This window comes from Phyllostomus hastatus, unplaced genomic scaffold (genome assembly GCF_019186645.2).
Source record: "Phyllostomus hastatus isolate PE091 unplaced genomic scaffold, TTU_PhHast_1.1 phas_scaffold_1066, whole genome shotgun sequence".
NCBI lineage: Eukaryota > Metazoa > Chordata > Mammalia > Chiroptera > Phyllostomidae > Phyllostomus > Phyllostomus hastatus.
In genome coordinates this window covers 8,193,540-8,210,144 of record NW_025334004.1, presented here as the reverse complement: position 1 = coordinate 8,210,144, position 16,605 = coordinate 8,193,540, and the positions used below count along the sequence as shown (strand labels likewise).

At 41.1% G+C, this 16,605-nt stretch overlaps 1 protein-coding gene across 6 annotated transcripts in view; it reads right to left on the bottom strand.

The window, feature by feature from the left end:
- Positions 1-16,605, bottom strand: part of PLCE1 (phospholipase C epsilon 1) — a 315,034-nt gene that overhangs the window by 43,304 nt on the left and 255,125 nt on the right. For all 6 annotated transcript variants that reach the window (XR_006787513.1, XM_045854082.1, XM_045854085.1 and 3 more), the window contains exons 13-19: positions 16,427-16,563; positions 14,186-14,424; positions 12,484-12,545; positions 12,235-12,400; positions 9,156-9,263; positions 7,566-7,682; positions 5,754-5,912 (exon numbers count right to left, since the gene is read on the bottom strand). Coding sequence is in view for 5 of the 6 variants with exons in the window: in XM_045854082.1 (XP_045710038.1) it covers positions 5,754-5,912; positions 7,566-7,682; positions 9,156-9,263; positions 12,235-12,400; positions 12,484-12,545; positions 14,186-14,424; positions 16,427-16,563 (988 nt within the window). In the remaining variant the exon portion in view is untranslated. The remainder of the gene's footprint in view (positions 1-5,753; positions 5,913-7,565; positions 7,683-9,155; positions 9,264-12,234; positions 12,401-12,483; positions 12,546-14,185; positions 14,425-16,426; positions 16,564-16,605) is intronic.

Here is a 16,605-nt window from a genome sequence, read left to right as displayed (position 1 = left end):
GTGACTAGCAAATGTTAGAAAGTGAGTGCCAAGGTCCTTAGATGCCCCCATATTTCCACCAGTGCAAGAAATATGGGAGAGGTGGCCAAATGGACAGGCAAGAGCTGACATCCCTATTCTCTGCCATGCCCTTCTTATTCTGAGGCAGAACAACAGGACCCTAGCCCTTGAATGAAAGCAATTCAGAGACAGGTCAGGGGTTAGAGTGAGGGGCAGATGAGGAGATGGGTCTTGGCAGGAACCATGTATTACTCTGCTCTGTTCCCTCAGAGCCTAACATAGTGCCTACTGTCTAGTGTGAACTAGCGGGTTGGAGTTCAGGAGGCCAAGGTCAGACAGAATACGGGAGACCTGGTGAAGTGTAAATAGGGAGGCTCAGTAAGAGCCTCAGCAAGAGCTTGAGGCAGAGGGAGGGATTCAAAGATGCCCCTCTGAGTCAGCCCATCCTTGCTGAGGGTAGTTAAGTTCCTTCTACGGAAATGGCCCAGGCCTTCTGACTTAGTGGCTGGGTCTGACCACACTGGAGCTCTAGACATTCATCCAGACAACATGGTGTGAGTAGACTACCAGGTACACACCCACAACCTGCCAGATAACTGAAAAACCTCACTGGTATGACTGCCAAAACTCCCTGGGAAACCAGGTTGGAAGTGGCCTTAAAAAACTGGAAATGGGATTCCTTTGTCCCATTTTACCAAGAGGAAGAAGAGGTAAATTGTGGAAATTATATAGTAGGAAAGCGCCAAGTTACCTGACAAAATTTCAGACTGGATTACTAATTAGTTGGTTATGAGAACACAGGAAATAAGGAGGTGGTTAGGAAGAGTTAGCGTGGTTTTGCTGACAAACCTCCCACACACTAATCTCTATTTTTTTTTGGGTAAGGTAACTCACTTTCTTGGAAACAGCAGATAAGTGATGTTTCCAAACTTCCAGGATGATAAGGATTATTTTTAAATAAACAGATCACCAGAGCTTCCTTGAAAATTCTGACCTCATTGGGCAGATTCCAGACCTAAACATCTTTGTTTTTAAAAAATTGTTCTGGTGATTATCATCAATGTATTCTGACTTCTGAGTTGTGTTTGAAAAAGTCTTTCCTCAGGACCTGAATCTGAATCCTGGCTCTGCTACTAGGAGCTGGGTGGCTTTGAGAAAGTCACATAAATGTCTAGGCAAGCCTCAGTTTTCTATTCTATAAAGAGGTTGAAGGTGGCTCTGGAGAAATGTGGGCTGCAGGAGACGGGAGCACCAGCCAGGAGAGATAAGCACTAAACTTTGGTGAGGTCCTGTGAGAAGGGCCACAGCGCTCTCTACTTGGCAGCCTGGTTTAAGGGCAGCCTGGAATGAAGGCACAATTTGAAAAAAACTGCCAGTAAATACATTGATGATAGATGTCAAAATTCACAAAGAACCTTGCATGCTGCAACAACATATCAACATCGAGGAGACTGAATTTAACAAGATAAATGTGAGGCTCCTGCACATGAAAGGTTAAAATTAACCGTGAACCTGGAAAATGGGGAGAAGAGGCATAAGAACAGTTCCTGTGAAAATAACAGAACTCTTTCTGTTTTCCACAAACTCAACAGGAGCCTGGTGTGCACTAAAGATTTTGTGTTTTTATTTTTTTGGAGGTGTTCTCACGTTTTATTTTATTTAATTATACTCTATTTTTAAAATATATCACTAAAGAATTTTTAAAGTGAGAGTAGTTCTAGGCCGCATTAATGGAGGTATAAAGTTCAAATTAAGAGAAGTAACGGTTTCACTGTCCTCATGCTGTCAGACCCCAGTTGGAGTGCTGACTTAGCTCTGGAAATCACGTTTTAAGACTGGCAAATTCAAGAATATTTACAAATTTAAGACTATCCAAAACATTCTTAATGAAAAGGGAAGAATCTTAGCAGCCATATCCTGTGAGGGACAGTTGACACAACAAGAATGTTTAGCTTGGAGGAGAGAGAACTGGTGGGGAGACACATGCTAGCTTTCTAGATATGCAATTATTCTATGCAGCTGCAGAGGGGAGAAGCACTGCCAACGAGTAGGAGGAACAGGAAGGAAGATTTGGGCTCAACATAAAGGAGACTTCTGAAACAACACGATCTATTTATTAGCGGAGTGGAGGCTGCATAATGACTGCAAGTGATCGTGTGCAGGACAGGAAAGGCAACTGCCCAAAGAACCTTCAAACACATCTTGAGGACCACAGAGGTACGCACAGGGCAGCTGTAGTTGCTGGGTAAAGACAATGGCACAGAGGAACAGTGCTGTAGAGGAACAAGCTCCCAGTGCTGGGTGGTGAGTCAGTGATGCAGCATTTGAGGAGGGCCAGACATTCGAGAACACAGGCTAATATTGTGCAGCTGACCCTTGAACGACACGGGAGTTACAGGTGCTGACTTCCCATACAGTTGAAATCCGAGTATAACTTCTGACGTTCCAAAAAGTTAACTACTAACTGCCTACCATTGACGGGAAACCTCACCAATAACATAAACAGCCAATTAACATGTATTTTTTGTGTTATATATGTATTATGGACTGTATTCTTACAATAAAGTAAGCTAGAGAAAAGAAAATGTGATTAAGAAAATCATAAGGAAGAGAAAATACATTTACAGTATTAATTAGAAAAATATCTACATATAAATGGACTCACAAAGTTCAAACCCATGTTGTCCAAGGGTCAGCTGTAGTCAAGTGACTTTATAATATAGCCTCTGGAACCCAAGTAAATCCCAGACCTTCTGAAGCAGTTCTGAGAGTGAATATCTGAACAAATGCAGTCCTAGCAGAAGTCGCAAAGCAGTGGCCCTCGGGGCCAACTTCACCTCCAGACTAGATACATTTGGCTGGTGCAGTGTTTTAAAAAGAATGTAATTAGAGCTGTTCATTTATGAGTGTGTGCACGATCCACTGCTGTCCTCACCACTCCAACTGTCACATACACTATCCATCTGGCTCCTCATATTTTCTTGTTTCTTGACTGGCCCCTGAAGGTGGCTGATTTGTAACTCCTGGCCTAGAGCTGTGTGTAATCTTCAAACAAGGTAACATGTACCTCTAGGGTTTACAAAGACTTCTAGGGATATGCAGGTATGTACACTTAAAAACCAATTTCTAGATTCAAGATTTTCAACATCTATGTGTACTCTTTAAAAAAAAGATTTTATTTATTTATGTTTAGACAGAGAGGAAGGGAGGGAGATCGGGTGAGAAACATCGATATGTGCTTGCTTCTCACACATCCCCCACTGGTGACCTGACCCACAACACAGGTGTGTGCCCTGAGTGGGAATCCAACTGGCAACACTTTGGTTTGCAGGCTAGTGCTATGTGTATTCTTAAACACATGCTTGCCTAAGAACAAGTTTATGGTTGGCTAGTTCTCCCTTCCCATATTCTTTTCATAATTGCTCTTCTCCTACTTTACAAAAGAAAGTAACTCCCACTTATCAATCAACAACCTTACTATGATGCTTGAGATGAGGTGACGGTTGAGAATGGGGAGCTCCTGAAAGAGTCTTGAGAAACTCGAAGAGGGGAGTATCTTATTTCATCCAGGTCCCAAACACATTCAAGGCTCCATGTCTTGTCTGTGTGTCTATCAGACTGTCTATCTATCCATCTACCTATCCTTCTTCCCTTCCCTTCCTGCTTTAGTCTGCCTGTCCATCCATCTATCCATCCATCCATCCATCATAGAGTTAAAATTCAAAAGTGAGATAGTCATCACAGAAATGATAATACAATACTTACCTGAATTAAAAAAATAAAGTAAGACTTTTTTCTGACCAAACGTAAGTCTGGCTGACTGGGCTCATTTATTTGACATTGAGGACTGTTTCTGTACATTATATTTGTATATAATTTACGCATAATAAATAATATATTTGAACATATATTCTTTGTAACTATAGTTGTGGTACAATGTTTAATGTCACCCTATAAATGTATGAGGGGGAAAGCATATGAGAGAGGTACATAGTCTTAGAAATTCTTTTAAGGGATACTTGAGCATAAAAAAAAATTGATGACCATAAATCTAGATAATCCATGATAATCCTGAGCTGCTCTAGTCAGGGAAACCTGATCAGTAGAGATTGGCTGGGCTGGATCTGCTGGGGTCCTTTCTGTGAACACCTGCTTTTCTGCTCAGAAGGCTAAGTCTAAAGATGATGGGACCTCTGGCCTCACCTTCCTCCCCCACCCCAAGGGAAGCAATTGGGCCGTTGGTGAATCACTGAGGTTACCAGGTGTTATAACATAAGCCCCTAACTCAGCCTGGACATTGGGCCACCTGGTCTTATTGTGGGTGAGCTGAACAATCTGAGAACACCCTGGTACTCTTTAGAACAGCAGATAACAGCAGGCTCCAAGAGGCCCCATGGGAGAATCATTAACGTTCTAAAATGGCAAGAAACACTGGAAATGGAGGCTGCAAAGTGGGTTAGCAAATGTTTACGGAGCCGTCTGCATTCTGACAGGGGTCTTGTGATTAATCTGGACAGAGATTTTGTGAGATTTTAGTGTCAGGAGAGTCCTTTAAGGCTAGCTACCATAACATTCTCATTTTACAGATAAAGAAACGGAGGCCAGAGAGATTGTTCCATGGTCACATGGTGAGTTTCTGACAGAGCCAGTGGCTAGAACCTGGTATCTCAGCTCCCTGCTTAGTGCTCTTTCTCCAACATCATGCTACACACATGAGCTGTACAAATTAGACCATTTTAGGATTGCTTCAAATTGACTACTGAACTAGGTCACAGTGGCACTTGACTCAATTCAACTTGACATTTTTATTAATGACTTAGGACAAAGGTTCCAAATTTGCTGGGCTCATAATTATAAAAGACTCCTTCTGTTGAATTCTGTTTTCTGAGAACCACTAAAGCGGGATTGGAATAGGGCCTGGAGGCTTGCAGATGATGGCACAGAAGGAAATTATACCCACAGGCACAGTCTAGTTTTAGCTCTGGGCTGTCCCTGCTGCTGGAGCTGCATTATTCCACTCCCTCAGGGTGCTGAGGTTGGTGTAGCAACTTGTGGTTGCTTTAAGTTTCAAAAGTGGTATTTTAGGGCCAATAGTGCCCTCCTAAATAGGACAAAGGGTTTTGGCAGCTGTCATTCTGTGGGAAAAATAAGCGCAACCTGGCATATGGACTCAGTGGTCTTGGACTAAACTTTTTCAGGGATCCTTGGACTCAGGGCCTTCCTACACAGGTAGGTTTGTGGTACTTGGGGTACAGATCTCCATGGGTGAGGCAGGCATGTGAGTTCTTTGGAGTCCACAAGCCACAGTGATACCCTGTGCCAACTGCCATGCAGGGGCCACAGGGCTATTGCTACTAGGATTCCACTCTGACCTCAGGATCACAGTCCCAGGTTTAGGTAGTCTCCCAACAGGAGGCTCTTTCTACAGGGGATTGTGGCAGCCACCATAAGATTGACAACCATGAAGCCCAGGCTCAGAGACAAGAGTCAGACATTGTTCCACTTAGAATAAATTTAATAACAAGTACATTCTACATGGGAGCTCAATTTCACAAAATAAAATTTTAGGTGAATGGGATGAGAATACTTATTGGTCTATAAAATGGAAAGTCAAATATTAAATATATCACTCAAGGAAACTCAATGTTCAAATCTTGGTTTTCCAGCAGGTCATCTAAAAGCTTAGAATAACATTAATTTCTTTGTTCTGGGCCCATAGCATACCAATAACCTCTTTAACAAGAGAAGAGTACCTTTTGCTTTAAGATATCCACCGGCGTCTGATGAGCTTTTAGCTTCTTATTTTTAAGAAGCACCTTCCTTCTAAGTTGGTCAGGTGAAGGAAGCATGGGATCATCTGAGAAATCACTCTCAAATAAGAATTTAGCCACCAGTTTTTCTCCAAACACAGTCTAAAAAGAATAAGGAAAACACAGAACCAGTGCCTTTTATCTAAATTTCAATTATGTTAGTCCAGTGACTTGTTTTTAAAATCCTAGGAAGAAGAAGTAGGAAAAAGGGTGTCCCCCCTTTCCTCCCAATAGTTTCTTACTGGGAGGAAGGGAGGTGGTTAGAAGGAGGGGAGGTCTAGGCCATTCTCTGGATGGGGCCAGCTCTGACTCTCTAGGAGAATGATGCTCCGGGGTCTAGTGTAGTAAGGAAAACAGAGGCTCCTTTAGAAGCTGTGGTTTGTAGAATATGGCCCATTCCAGGTGTGGGTAAGAAGTCAAAAGGATAGAAAACTTGAAGTGAGCATGGAGCAGGGACACAGCTGAAAGGTAATGGGGAGAGCTCACCACCTGTCTGGTAAAGAGGACCACACACACCATCTCACAAGGACTTTGGGGCTTGCACTCAAAAGTGGAATGTGTGTCCTTCCAGGAGGTGGGCAGCAGGGGCAGGCACAGCATGATCCACTGGGGTGAGGGGAGGAAATATGGCAACTTCAAGTTTTAGTTATTCTTAATTAAAAAGGAACAAAAATGGAAGCTTATTAATATTTCATGTGTGGATTGAAAATGGCTCCCTCACTCAGTCGGCAAGGCAGACTCAGTCTGTATGTCAGGAGCTGTTCATGAAGGTCCCTGAGGGCAAGGACAAATCTCCTGACTCAGAAGATTTGAAATTTCAGAAATAATGAAGCATATTTAATCACATCAAAACTTTAGAAAATAAATAATAAATTCATTTTAAAATTTTTTATGAAAGCCAAAGGTTTTTCTATCATTAATAAGTAACAGTATTTAAAAGTTATTTTTTGTTTATCTTTCCTGTTATTCCCTCTGATATTCTACTTTTTGCATGTTTTAAATAATATATAAAATATGTTAGCAAGTAGGATATGCACGTAATTTAGAAATAAGCCAAACACACAACAGGAATACATGTTTTAGTGTTTTACTGTTAGGAGTATATCATCAAAAAAGTTTAGAGACCATGCTTCTAGATGATGGCAAAGGAAAGACATTAAGAAAGGCTAATTAGTTTTATTGGCATTAGTGTTTGAGAACATTGCCTGCAGGCTGTGTCCCTCCCTCCCACTGAGAGACTTGTTTCCACAAATGCCTCTGCCAGTGGAGGAAGGGGGAAGTCTAATGGAATATTTGCTCCTAAATCTGCATTATAGTTTCCTTGTGTAGGAAGAAGAGCTAAGTGTTAACATAGCAACTGGTGTGGCCAGTTTGAGCTCTTTGCCCCATTTTGCATCTGTGGTGTGAGCCATGAGACAATTAGACTTATTTGCCCTGAGATATTTTCAGCTTTTTTACAAATGGCAGATAGGGAACATCCTGGCACCCCTGTTTTGCGGTTCCAGAAGCAATGAAGAGTCAGCCTCTCCTTATCTCTGAAGGAGAACTCAGAACAATGCTTCTATTACTCCAGATGAAAAGATGGACTATCCTGGAAAGCCCAAGCTTCCAGGGCACCCCCATTTCTCAGGTCTGACAGACCCTAAACTACATGCTTCACGGCTGAGGTCCGGCTGTGGTGTGGTCCACTGAAGATCCACATAGAACTCAACAGAAATGGCAAGACAAAGGCCAAGATATCATCCTGTCTCTTACCTTGAAAATTTCTGCCATTTTTCGTTGCTGAGGCAATGAACAATGGTTCTCAATTGATATGATGATTGGCAGGTCAGAGTTGATGAAGGCACTGCGATCAATGGCTTCAACCACTTCCTATGAGAGACAAAACAGCTCATCAGAGTCTGTTTTATTAGATATTTCATTAGATATCTGTCCAGAATGTCAGAAGGCAAGGTACTTAGAGCTTCAGAAAGCATCTAAATTACTGTTTTCAGAAGACTCTGGCCAAAGTGGTTTTTGTATTTTCAAATTAAGCAAGAGGATAAGGCTATTTTCCATAAAGCCGTTAAACTGATCATACTGAATTTTGTTCACCTACTATAAGGAACAGTTATTAGCATGGTGAATTTAACAAAGCAATATATGTATATTATATATACTGCAGGCAAAATACACTGTTTTAGTTACAGCACCAAAAACAGTAGGCATAAAATACTTTCCTGTTCCCAAGGAGTTTATAAGCTATCTGAGGCAACAATGGTCATAGACCACATATATTTATGTGCATGTGGAAAGACGATTATCAACTCCTCGTGCCCTCAGTGTAAAGCACAAGAGTTTTAAGAGGGCTGAACAGGAAAATGAATTAGAGACAAAATGTGTTTTAGACATCATCTCCAATTGTGACAGAAATGACAATATTCTTTTTTTCACATTTTTTATTGTTCTTCAAGTACAGTTGTCTCCATTTTCCCCTCAGCACTGCCCCCCACCCCAGCCATCCCCACCTCCTACCCTTGATCCTACCCCGCTTTGGTTTTGTCCAGGTGTCCTTTATACATGTTCCTTTATACAACTCTTCCCCCTTTTCCACCCATTATCCCCTACCACCTCCTCTTTGGTTACTATCAGTTTGTTCTTTACTTCAATGTCTCTGGTCATATTTTGCTTGCTTGTTTGTTTTGTTGATTAGGTTCCACTTACAGGTGAGATCATATGGTATTTGTCTTTCACTGCCTGGCTTAAGAAATAACAATATTCTTTCCCAGGGAAGCCACAGTTTAGAGAAAAAGGATACTACACAGCCAAAGACCCTCTGAATGAAGATTGTAATTACACAGTGAACTAATAAACTACTTAGAATTTGAAATAATGATCCAATGAGACCAGTCTTCCTGGGTGACTAATTCCCCAAGTGGAACCAATTCTCATTACTTTATGAGGTTAATTATTGTATCATCTCTCAATATATGATGTTGTCCTCTGTTAGCAGGACACCAGGACAAATGACCTTTAATTCATATAGCAAAGGAACAGCACCTGAATTTTATATATATCATCATATGATGTAAACATTACAACAAAGTGTTATTATGTGAAAACTATTTAAGGTAGTGATAACTAAACTTTGGTTGAATGAGAATCTAATAAGAGTTTTACGTCAATTCTCAGAAAAGTGACCATGTGTGAATCTTACACAATACTGTAAACAATTTTGTGGGGTCTTTAGAGCAAGGACAAGAACCTCGGACCTAAGGTGTCATCTGGTAGAGTCACTGATTTAAATGACAAATGAAGATAATGACTGTTTATGAGTTGGTTTAAACTAAGTCACGAAGCATTTACCTTGAAGGGGATCTTGGTTGTCAGTGTGTGTCCATGATAAATGATGGGCATCCCGTCATCTCCGTCCCAGCAGTCCAACTCTACACTCCTGCAGCCTTGCAGGAGGACCTGTGTGATCAGGGAAGAAATCCACCCCAGATGAGCAAATGGCAACAAGGTCTCGAATTAAATCCAGCACATGATTCTATACACCAGTGTTCACATTCAGGACTAAAGCAGAAGGGAATGTGGTCTAAAATGAATATTGCATCTTGGCCAAAGGCCACAATTAATCAAGAGAACAGATTAAGGTGGAAAGAGTCCTTACCAGAGGTGAATACCACTGGAAAGTCAAATTTGATAGGAAAAGCATTTGACTATTGTCCCAGCAACTTTTGCCCCTTAAGGGACCTATATATACATGGCACATTCTGAAACGAGAGAGCCAGGCTGGAGTTCCATCTAGGCAGCTGTCAGTAGAGGTGATGCCAGAGGACAGAGGAAATGAGGCTATTAATTCCTTAATTAACTGTCCAAACATTTATAGAAAGCCAATCAGAGTCAAACTTTCCATTTAGATCCAAATTCTGCCACTGGCTAATATATTTGCTATGAACATAGAGTGTGTAAGACAGGGGTATCAAACTCATTTTCACTGGGGGCCATATCAACTTCACTGTTACCTTCAAAGGGCTGAATGTAAGTAGTTACATTCATATAGTCCTAAAATTACATTCGGCCCTTTGAAGGCAACTGCAAGGCTAATGTGGCCCCCAGTGAAAATGAGTTTGAGAGCACTGATGTAAGAAGAGTATAAGCAAGGAGTTACCAAGGATTTGCCTTGCTGTCTAATCCTAGAACAGCTTCTAGAGCAGAGATGGCAAATAATCCATAAACTCGCCTCTCCCATACCCTTAGCAGACATCAGCAATCAATTACAGCACACTTGCTCCCTGAGCTTTGGTATGTTATCTTACAACCTCTTCAGCAAGGTGCTTCAGCAAACACTACCAATGAATCAGATGGAGTGATACCTTTTTGCTATCCTGGACCTTGAGTTGGAAGCAGAGTTCCTGACATGTGTGTGGGGGGTATAGCTCTGTAATGTTTACTTGTAGCAATCTCTTCCTCCATAGAGTCTATTTGTAAACTATCTTTTAAGAAAGTCTTGAAAGGGTATTGAATGAGTAACCTGCACCAAGAGCAGAATATATCTGCAAATGGGCCAAGCTGCTGCCTTAAATCCACGTAATTATGTGATAGCACTCCAACACTGGGGGCTAGTGGCCACTAGAGTTTCTCCAACAAAACTCAGATAGTGGAATCCCTCTTGTTTTAATATTTTTGTAATGAAATATTCCCTAGATTCTTCCCATTGCACATCAAGCAGCACTCAATCTTCCTGGGTGACCAAACTGCCCAGCTAGAAGCTATTCTTTGGCCTAGAATCACAAGGCTATCAGTTTCTCCCTACAGCTAGGGTTTCTAGAGGTACATTGTTTGAGGCTGAAAATTGCTGTGTGGATGACAGCGAAACACAAGGCTGCTCTATCTGTGTGGTGTGCCTGCCGTATTGGGAAGCACGTCCACCTTAATGTCTCCATGTATGGCTAGAAAGGAAAAACCAGAGCTGGAAATTCCAGGTGAAAACAGGGCTTTTTTCCTCAGTTCCGTTCTATCCCATAGAGTAACATTAGGAGGTAATTGAAGGGCTGAAGAAGAGAGTGGTAAGAAATAAAAGTAAAGGAAGACTCATACTAGGTTTAATCACATCTGTAAATCTATTGAGGGGTTTCTGTGCCTTATTCAAAAGCTGTAGCAATCTCTACTTGGGTTGTAATGTTAAGGAGTTAAAAAAACAACTTTAAAATCAAATAGCAAAGTGAAGTAGGAATTGGTCTTGTTTTCTTGGGAGAGATTCTCTCTCTCTCTCCCTTAACTTTTTGCTCCTGAGAACAATCGATTTCAAACTTCTTTAACCTTGGAATTCTCTGTGCAAATGCAGGGCCAATATGTACAGCACAATATGCCCCAGCTGCAGTGGGGGCAGATGTGGGACCTTCCTGCTCTACTGCTTGCTTATCTCAGTGTCAGCAGCTGAGGCCCCTGGGCCAAACTTCTGTTTTGAAAATCACTAAAGACATCTTAATTTCATAATAAAGTTGCTTAGATTTTAGAGTTTAGAACACATATTCCATACTAGATAAACTTTGGAACAGAAGTTTGACTCATGCTTTGATGACTATCCGGACTAACCTGGAGAATAAAGGAACCTCGGGTCTGCTGGGCCTGTGTAAACAATACAGTGGCAATTTTCACACTTGAACTCCCCTCTCCTCCCACATGCTCCACATGCTCTAATATTCCCTGGGCCTAACCTACCTCCTTTCTGATTGATTACTTCTCCTTGTAGGAGTTCCAAAAACAGGCAGCAGACACTAGGAATTTGCAGACAACATAACAAGGAGGCAACTGACATTCAGATCATTGATAGCTGGGTGTGCAGGTCAAAAGGATGTGCTTTCTTTCTAGTCCAGAGAACCTACTGAGTTCTCCAGAACATCCCCTTGAATTAAGTGTGGGGACAGAGCCTACAGTCTGTGCAGATTTCTTTTTCTTAAGTTAGTTACCATAGGGATGGATTGCTTGTGTAATAAATTGCAAAGCAAAACAACCAATACTTTGGGAATAACTTCATAGAGAGTTGCATTTTCTACTATGCTTTCCCAGTACAATATATTGATTTATTCACCATGTAGGAAAATGATTAGATCACTTTCCCATGGGAAAATCTAATTTTAGTAGGAGTAGGTCAGACTAACTAGGATCTAAAAGCTATGAGTCTCAAACAAATACTTCTGTTTCTTTGGTGGCCCAGAATAAAGGTTAAGTATAGATAGTGGGGAAAAAGAAAACAAAAAGAAAGAAAGAAAACAACTGTATGTACATAGGCTGTTTTCCCACACATCATACTTCCTCACATTTCACATGTAGTAGTTCATAAGTTCTTCACAGGAGTTCGGGGTCAGGTTTTTGTGACTTTGGGGGTTATGTAAATAAGGCTTAAAGACGACCACATTCCAAGTGGAATTCTCCGTACCTGGCTGTAGAGTTCCACTGAGGATTCTCCTTTGAGCTGATGGCCTGTGAGGTAGGTATTGTGTGAAGATTCAATGTAATAGTAGGACAGGGGCAGCTGTAATTCTTTAATGTTCTCCTGTGATTCATCATTTTTTGATGCAAAATTATCTTTATCCATCAGAAACCTAGGAGGAAACAAACTTTCTTAAGATTGTATGGGAAAAATACATATTCTTAAATGATGGGCAGAATATATTTTAAAAGTTACCTTGCAAATCCTTCAAATGACATTAGGCCCTGGTGACACATACTAATGCTAGGCTCAAACTTCTGCAAGGGATACAAAAAGAGTGTTATTTAGGTAAAGGAAACTAAGAGGGGGGAAAAAAGCCACCACATCATTTTTTAAAGCGGTTCTGTTTTCATCAGGAAACACCTAAACCAAATATTTGAACTAATTTAGTTATGCAGTGGTAAGATGTAGTTTTTTAGTCCAAAACATTTGTTATAAGTGAGTTTATTATACAAAGCATATTTATTTAAGAGAACAAGGAGAGCAAAAGAAAAGATTAAGGCTGATTTATATGAAAACAACTGGTATCGGTTTATTCAGGTGAGAAGGGGGATAATAATAGCAGCTACCACAGAGTCAGTGAGAGGGGAAATGAGATGATTCCCACAGAACACTTCGTATGGTGCTTGTACTAAAAAATATTACAGTGAGCACTCAGTGTGTGAGAATAATCTTACATTTTAAATATTTCCAGTGATCAAATCCAACTGCTGGAGAGCTAATCCACTGATTCTCAATCCACTGAAAAGGGAAATTGAAAACCTGAACTAATTCTGTTACATGTGCTGCAGCCACAATGAACTGTCTCACGCCCCCATCTCCTACCCACTCTAGCTGCAGCCGTCACCATGTCTTGCCTGGGTTACTTACAAAAGCTTCCTGCTAGTCTCTCTGCTTCCACTCCTTCCCCAGCACAGTTCACTCTCCAGTGGTCAGAGTGACCTCTTACAAACAGCAATCAAGTCATGTTACTTCCCTGCTCAAAAATTTCTATTAGCTTCCCATTTCTCACGGACATCAGTCAAGCTCCTTCTGTGGCCCAAATGCCTAGATGGTTGGGCCCCTGCCTACCTGTCTGAAATCACGTCCACCCTTGTTACTCTGGCTTATGTGGCAACCATGACACAGCTTTTTTATTGTTTCTCACAAACTCTGAGCTCCCTCCTGCCTTGGTCTTTGAGCTTGCTGCTCCCTGTCTGGAAAGTTCTTCCCTCAGACCTTTAATAGCTTACTCACTCGGGGCCCAAGTGTCACCCAAGTGTCACCTCTGGCACCACTCCATCCCCTTATTCTGTTCAATATTTTCCAGAACCCATTATTACCTGAAGTTACATTATATAGGTTGGGCAAAAGTGGGTTTACAGTTGTTCATATGGAAAATAATACAATAACTGATAAATAATACAAGAATAAACTCTGTGTTTCACATACTCTCACCTGTAAATCCACTTTTGCCCCTCCCTGTATCTTTATTTATCATTTGCCTCACCTGCTTGAATGTAAGCTGTAGTGAGGGCGAGAACTTGATCTTATTTACTGCTTTATTCCCAGGACCTAAAACAGAGCCAGGCCCACAGGAGGAGCTGACACATATTTGTTAAATGATCCAAGAGACTGGAAACCTAGACTACTAATTCTACTGCATGTGCTGGAACAACATGAAGGAATCACATACTGACTGCTTATCATAGTCACTGAGTAACAAAAGGCTTGGGACCTATGTTAGTTATATATTAAAAAAGAACCCATGCATGTGGTATTAAAAAAAGCCTTCTATTTCTGCCCCAAACTTAAGAGTCTTTGAAAAGAAGTATAGAAAGAGTACATATTTAGCAGAACATAATTAGAATAGTCAGAGGTATGTCTGACTATTCTTTCACAAGAAAGAGGTACATACCTGGATGATGCTGAGGATTTCATCAAAAGTGCAGTGTTCTCCCTGGCAATTCACTAGAAAGTCGTTGAGCTGAAGTATGCCAACCCCAAATATGCCCAGGGATGTGCTCTCGACCCCAGTGCCATTTGTTACGATGCTTGCAGCAGCAATGGCGTCCGAGATCTGCCTCTGGCTGTCCGACAGCTGCTGTTTACTCTTAATGAACAACCCCAAATCCGAGACATTTCTGGTCAACAAATCTGAAACGGAACCATCCACAGAACATGGACAGACTAGCCAGCACCTTTCACAAAGTTCATCTGGTAGATAATGGTGTTGTGGCTTTATTAAGCTAGAGAAATTCTTTACTAATCTGTCTAAACAAGCCATCAAACTAAGTGCTTACTCCTAACTTCCCAAAGTAGAAGAATATAAAAGGAATCAATTAATAAATAAAAGAAACTAAGAGAGAGCCAGATTGATGAACTTGAAAGCCCATGAGCTTTGGTGTTAGAGGGGAACTAAATGTACATTCACTCAGAGATTTTAGGCTGAATTTGGACTTGAGCTTTTGAGAATAACTTATATTTTTATATTTTCAGAGACTAAAGATGGACCTTTAAAATTACAGTTTTTCTGTACTTTAAAAGTGTAACTATAAATATTTGTGTGCAGGTTTCTGTGTGAACATAAGTCTTCATTCATTTCAGTAAATGCTAAGGAATACAATTGCCGGATGGTACGGTAAGATATGATTAGTTTTGTAAGAAACGGCCCGACTCCCTTCCAAAGTGGTTGTACCAGCTTACATTCCCACCAACAAGGCTCTGATCACTCCACACTGACACCGGCTTTGGTGTGGCCATTCATTTTAATTCTAGCCACTTTGGAAGACAGTCTGGCAGTTTCCCATGGAGCTAAACATAGGCTTATTATATGATCCAGCAACTGTGCTCCTTGGTGTTTACCCACATAAGGTGAAAACTTATATGTTCATTAAAACCTACACACAATATTTACAGCAGCTTTATTTACAATTGCTAAAACTTGGAAGCAACCAGGAAGTCCTTCCACAGGTTAATGAATTAATGGTGCTAAATCCATATAATGGAATATTATTCAGCTATAAAAGGAAATGAACTATTGAGCCATGAAAAGACATAATGAAACCGTAAATGTGCATTGCTAAGTGAAAGAAGCCTGTCTGAAAAGGCTGCATGTTGTATGATCCTCAGTATATGACATTCTGGAAAAGGCAAAACTATGAAGACTGTAATAAAAAACCCTCAGTGGTTGCCAGGGGTTCAGAAGAAGGGTGGGTGTGATTTTTAGGGCAGTGAAACTATTCTGTATAATACTGTAAAGGTGGATACATGTCATTATACTATGTCAAAGCCCACAGAAGGGACAACACAAACAGTGAACACTAATGTAAACTATGGACTTTGGTTAATAATAATATATCAATACTGGCTTCCAGAAACAAATATGCAAGATATTAGTAATAGGGGAAACTGTGTGTGTGGGGTGGGTATATGTGAACTCTGTGCTTTTCACTCTTTTTCTGTAAATCTAATACTGCTTTAAAAAAAGCCTATTAAATTGTTCAAAAGTGTAACAGGTTGACTAATCTGTAGTTGTGCACCTATCTGAGGACTAAAGTTGAAAAAGGTTAATATTCTTAGCATTAAAGCAACTGCATGAAAGAGGACAGCTTTTTTATGTTTATATTTTCCAGCAAGAACAGAAGAGAAAGGTTATAGCCTTTCAAATGCATAGAGGGTGTTGGTGGGGTGGGGGTGGTAAGTAGGGTAGAACTAGACATTCTGGTTTACATATTTGGGAAAATGTCCTGGATGCTAAGGCCACTAAAGACTCTCATTGTTAAAGGGTAGACAACTCCCACCCTGCGGTTGAGCACTCATCTGCCTGTAGGCAGGGGAGAGACTGGTGGTTCTCAGCTGGGACACACCACACACCCACTGGACATTTGAACTGAGCAGGAAAGGGATTTTGGCTGCCAGAATAACTGGAGAACTCTGTTGGTTAAATATCCTGAAATACATGGACAGACCCACACAGTGACGAAAGTCCTTATCTCAAATGCCAATGACACCTTGAAAAAATTCTCCACATGCTTTACCATGCCCCAGGTAACAGCACAACATGTAGGACAGGCTAAAGGTTTGTGTGATAGGCTCTCTAATCCTGTTTTTTAAGATAGAAAGGTCTCAAAGAGAAAGATTCAATTGTTACACAAACCTAGGTCAGGCTGCAGACCACTGGTGTTTTCGTCAATGGTTAGGTTGGTGTAGAGTGGGGCCGACTCAGAGCCCAGTCGGTTGCAGGGCACGGCATAAAGGTCAAACAGATCCTTCAGGTCTTTGCGGCTCCTTACACTGGGTGAGGAATGAGAACGTCCCCCTTTTAATACTGCTGTG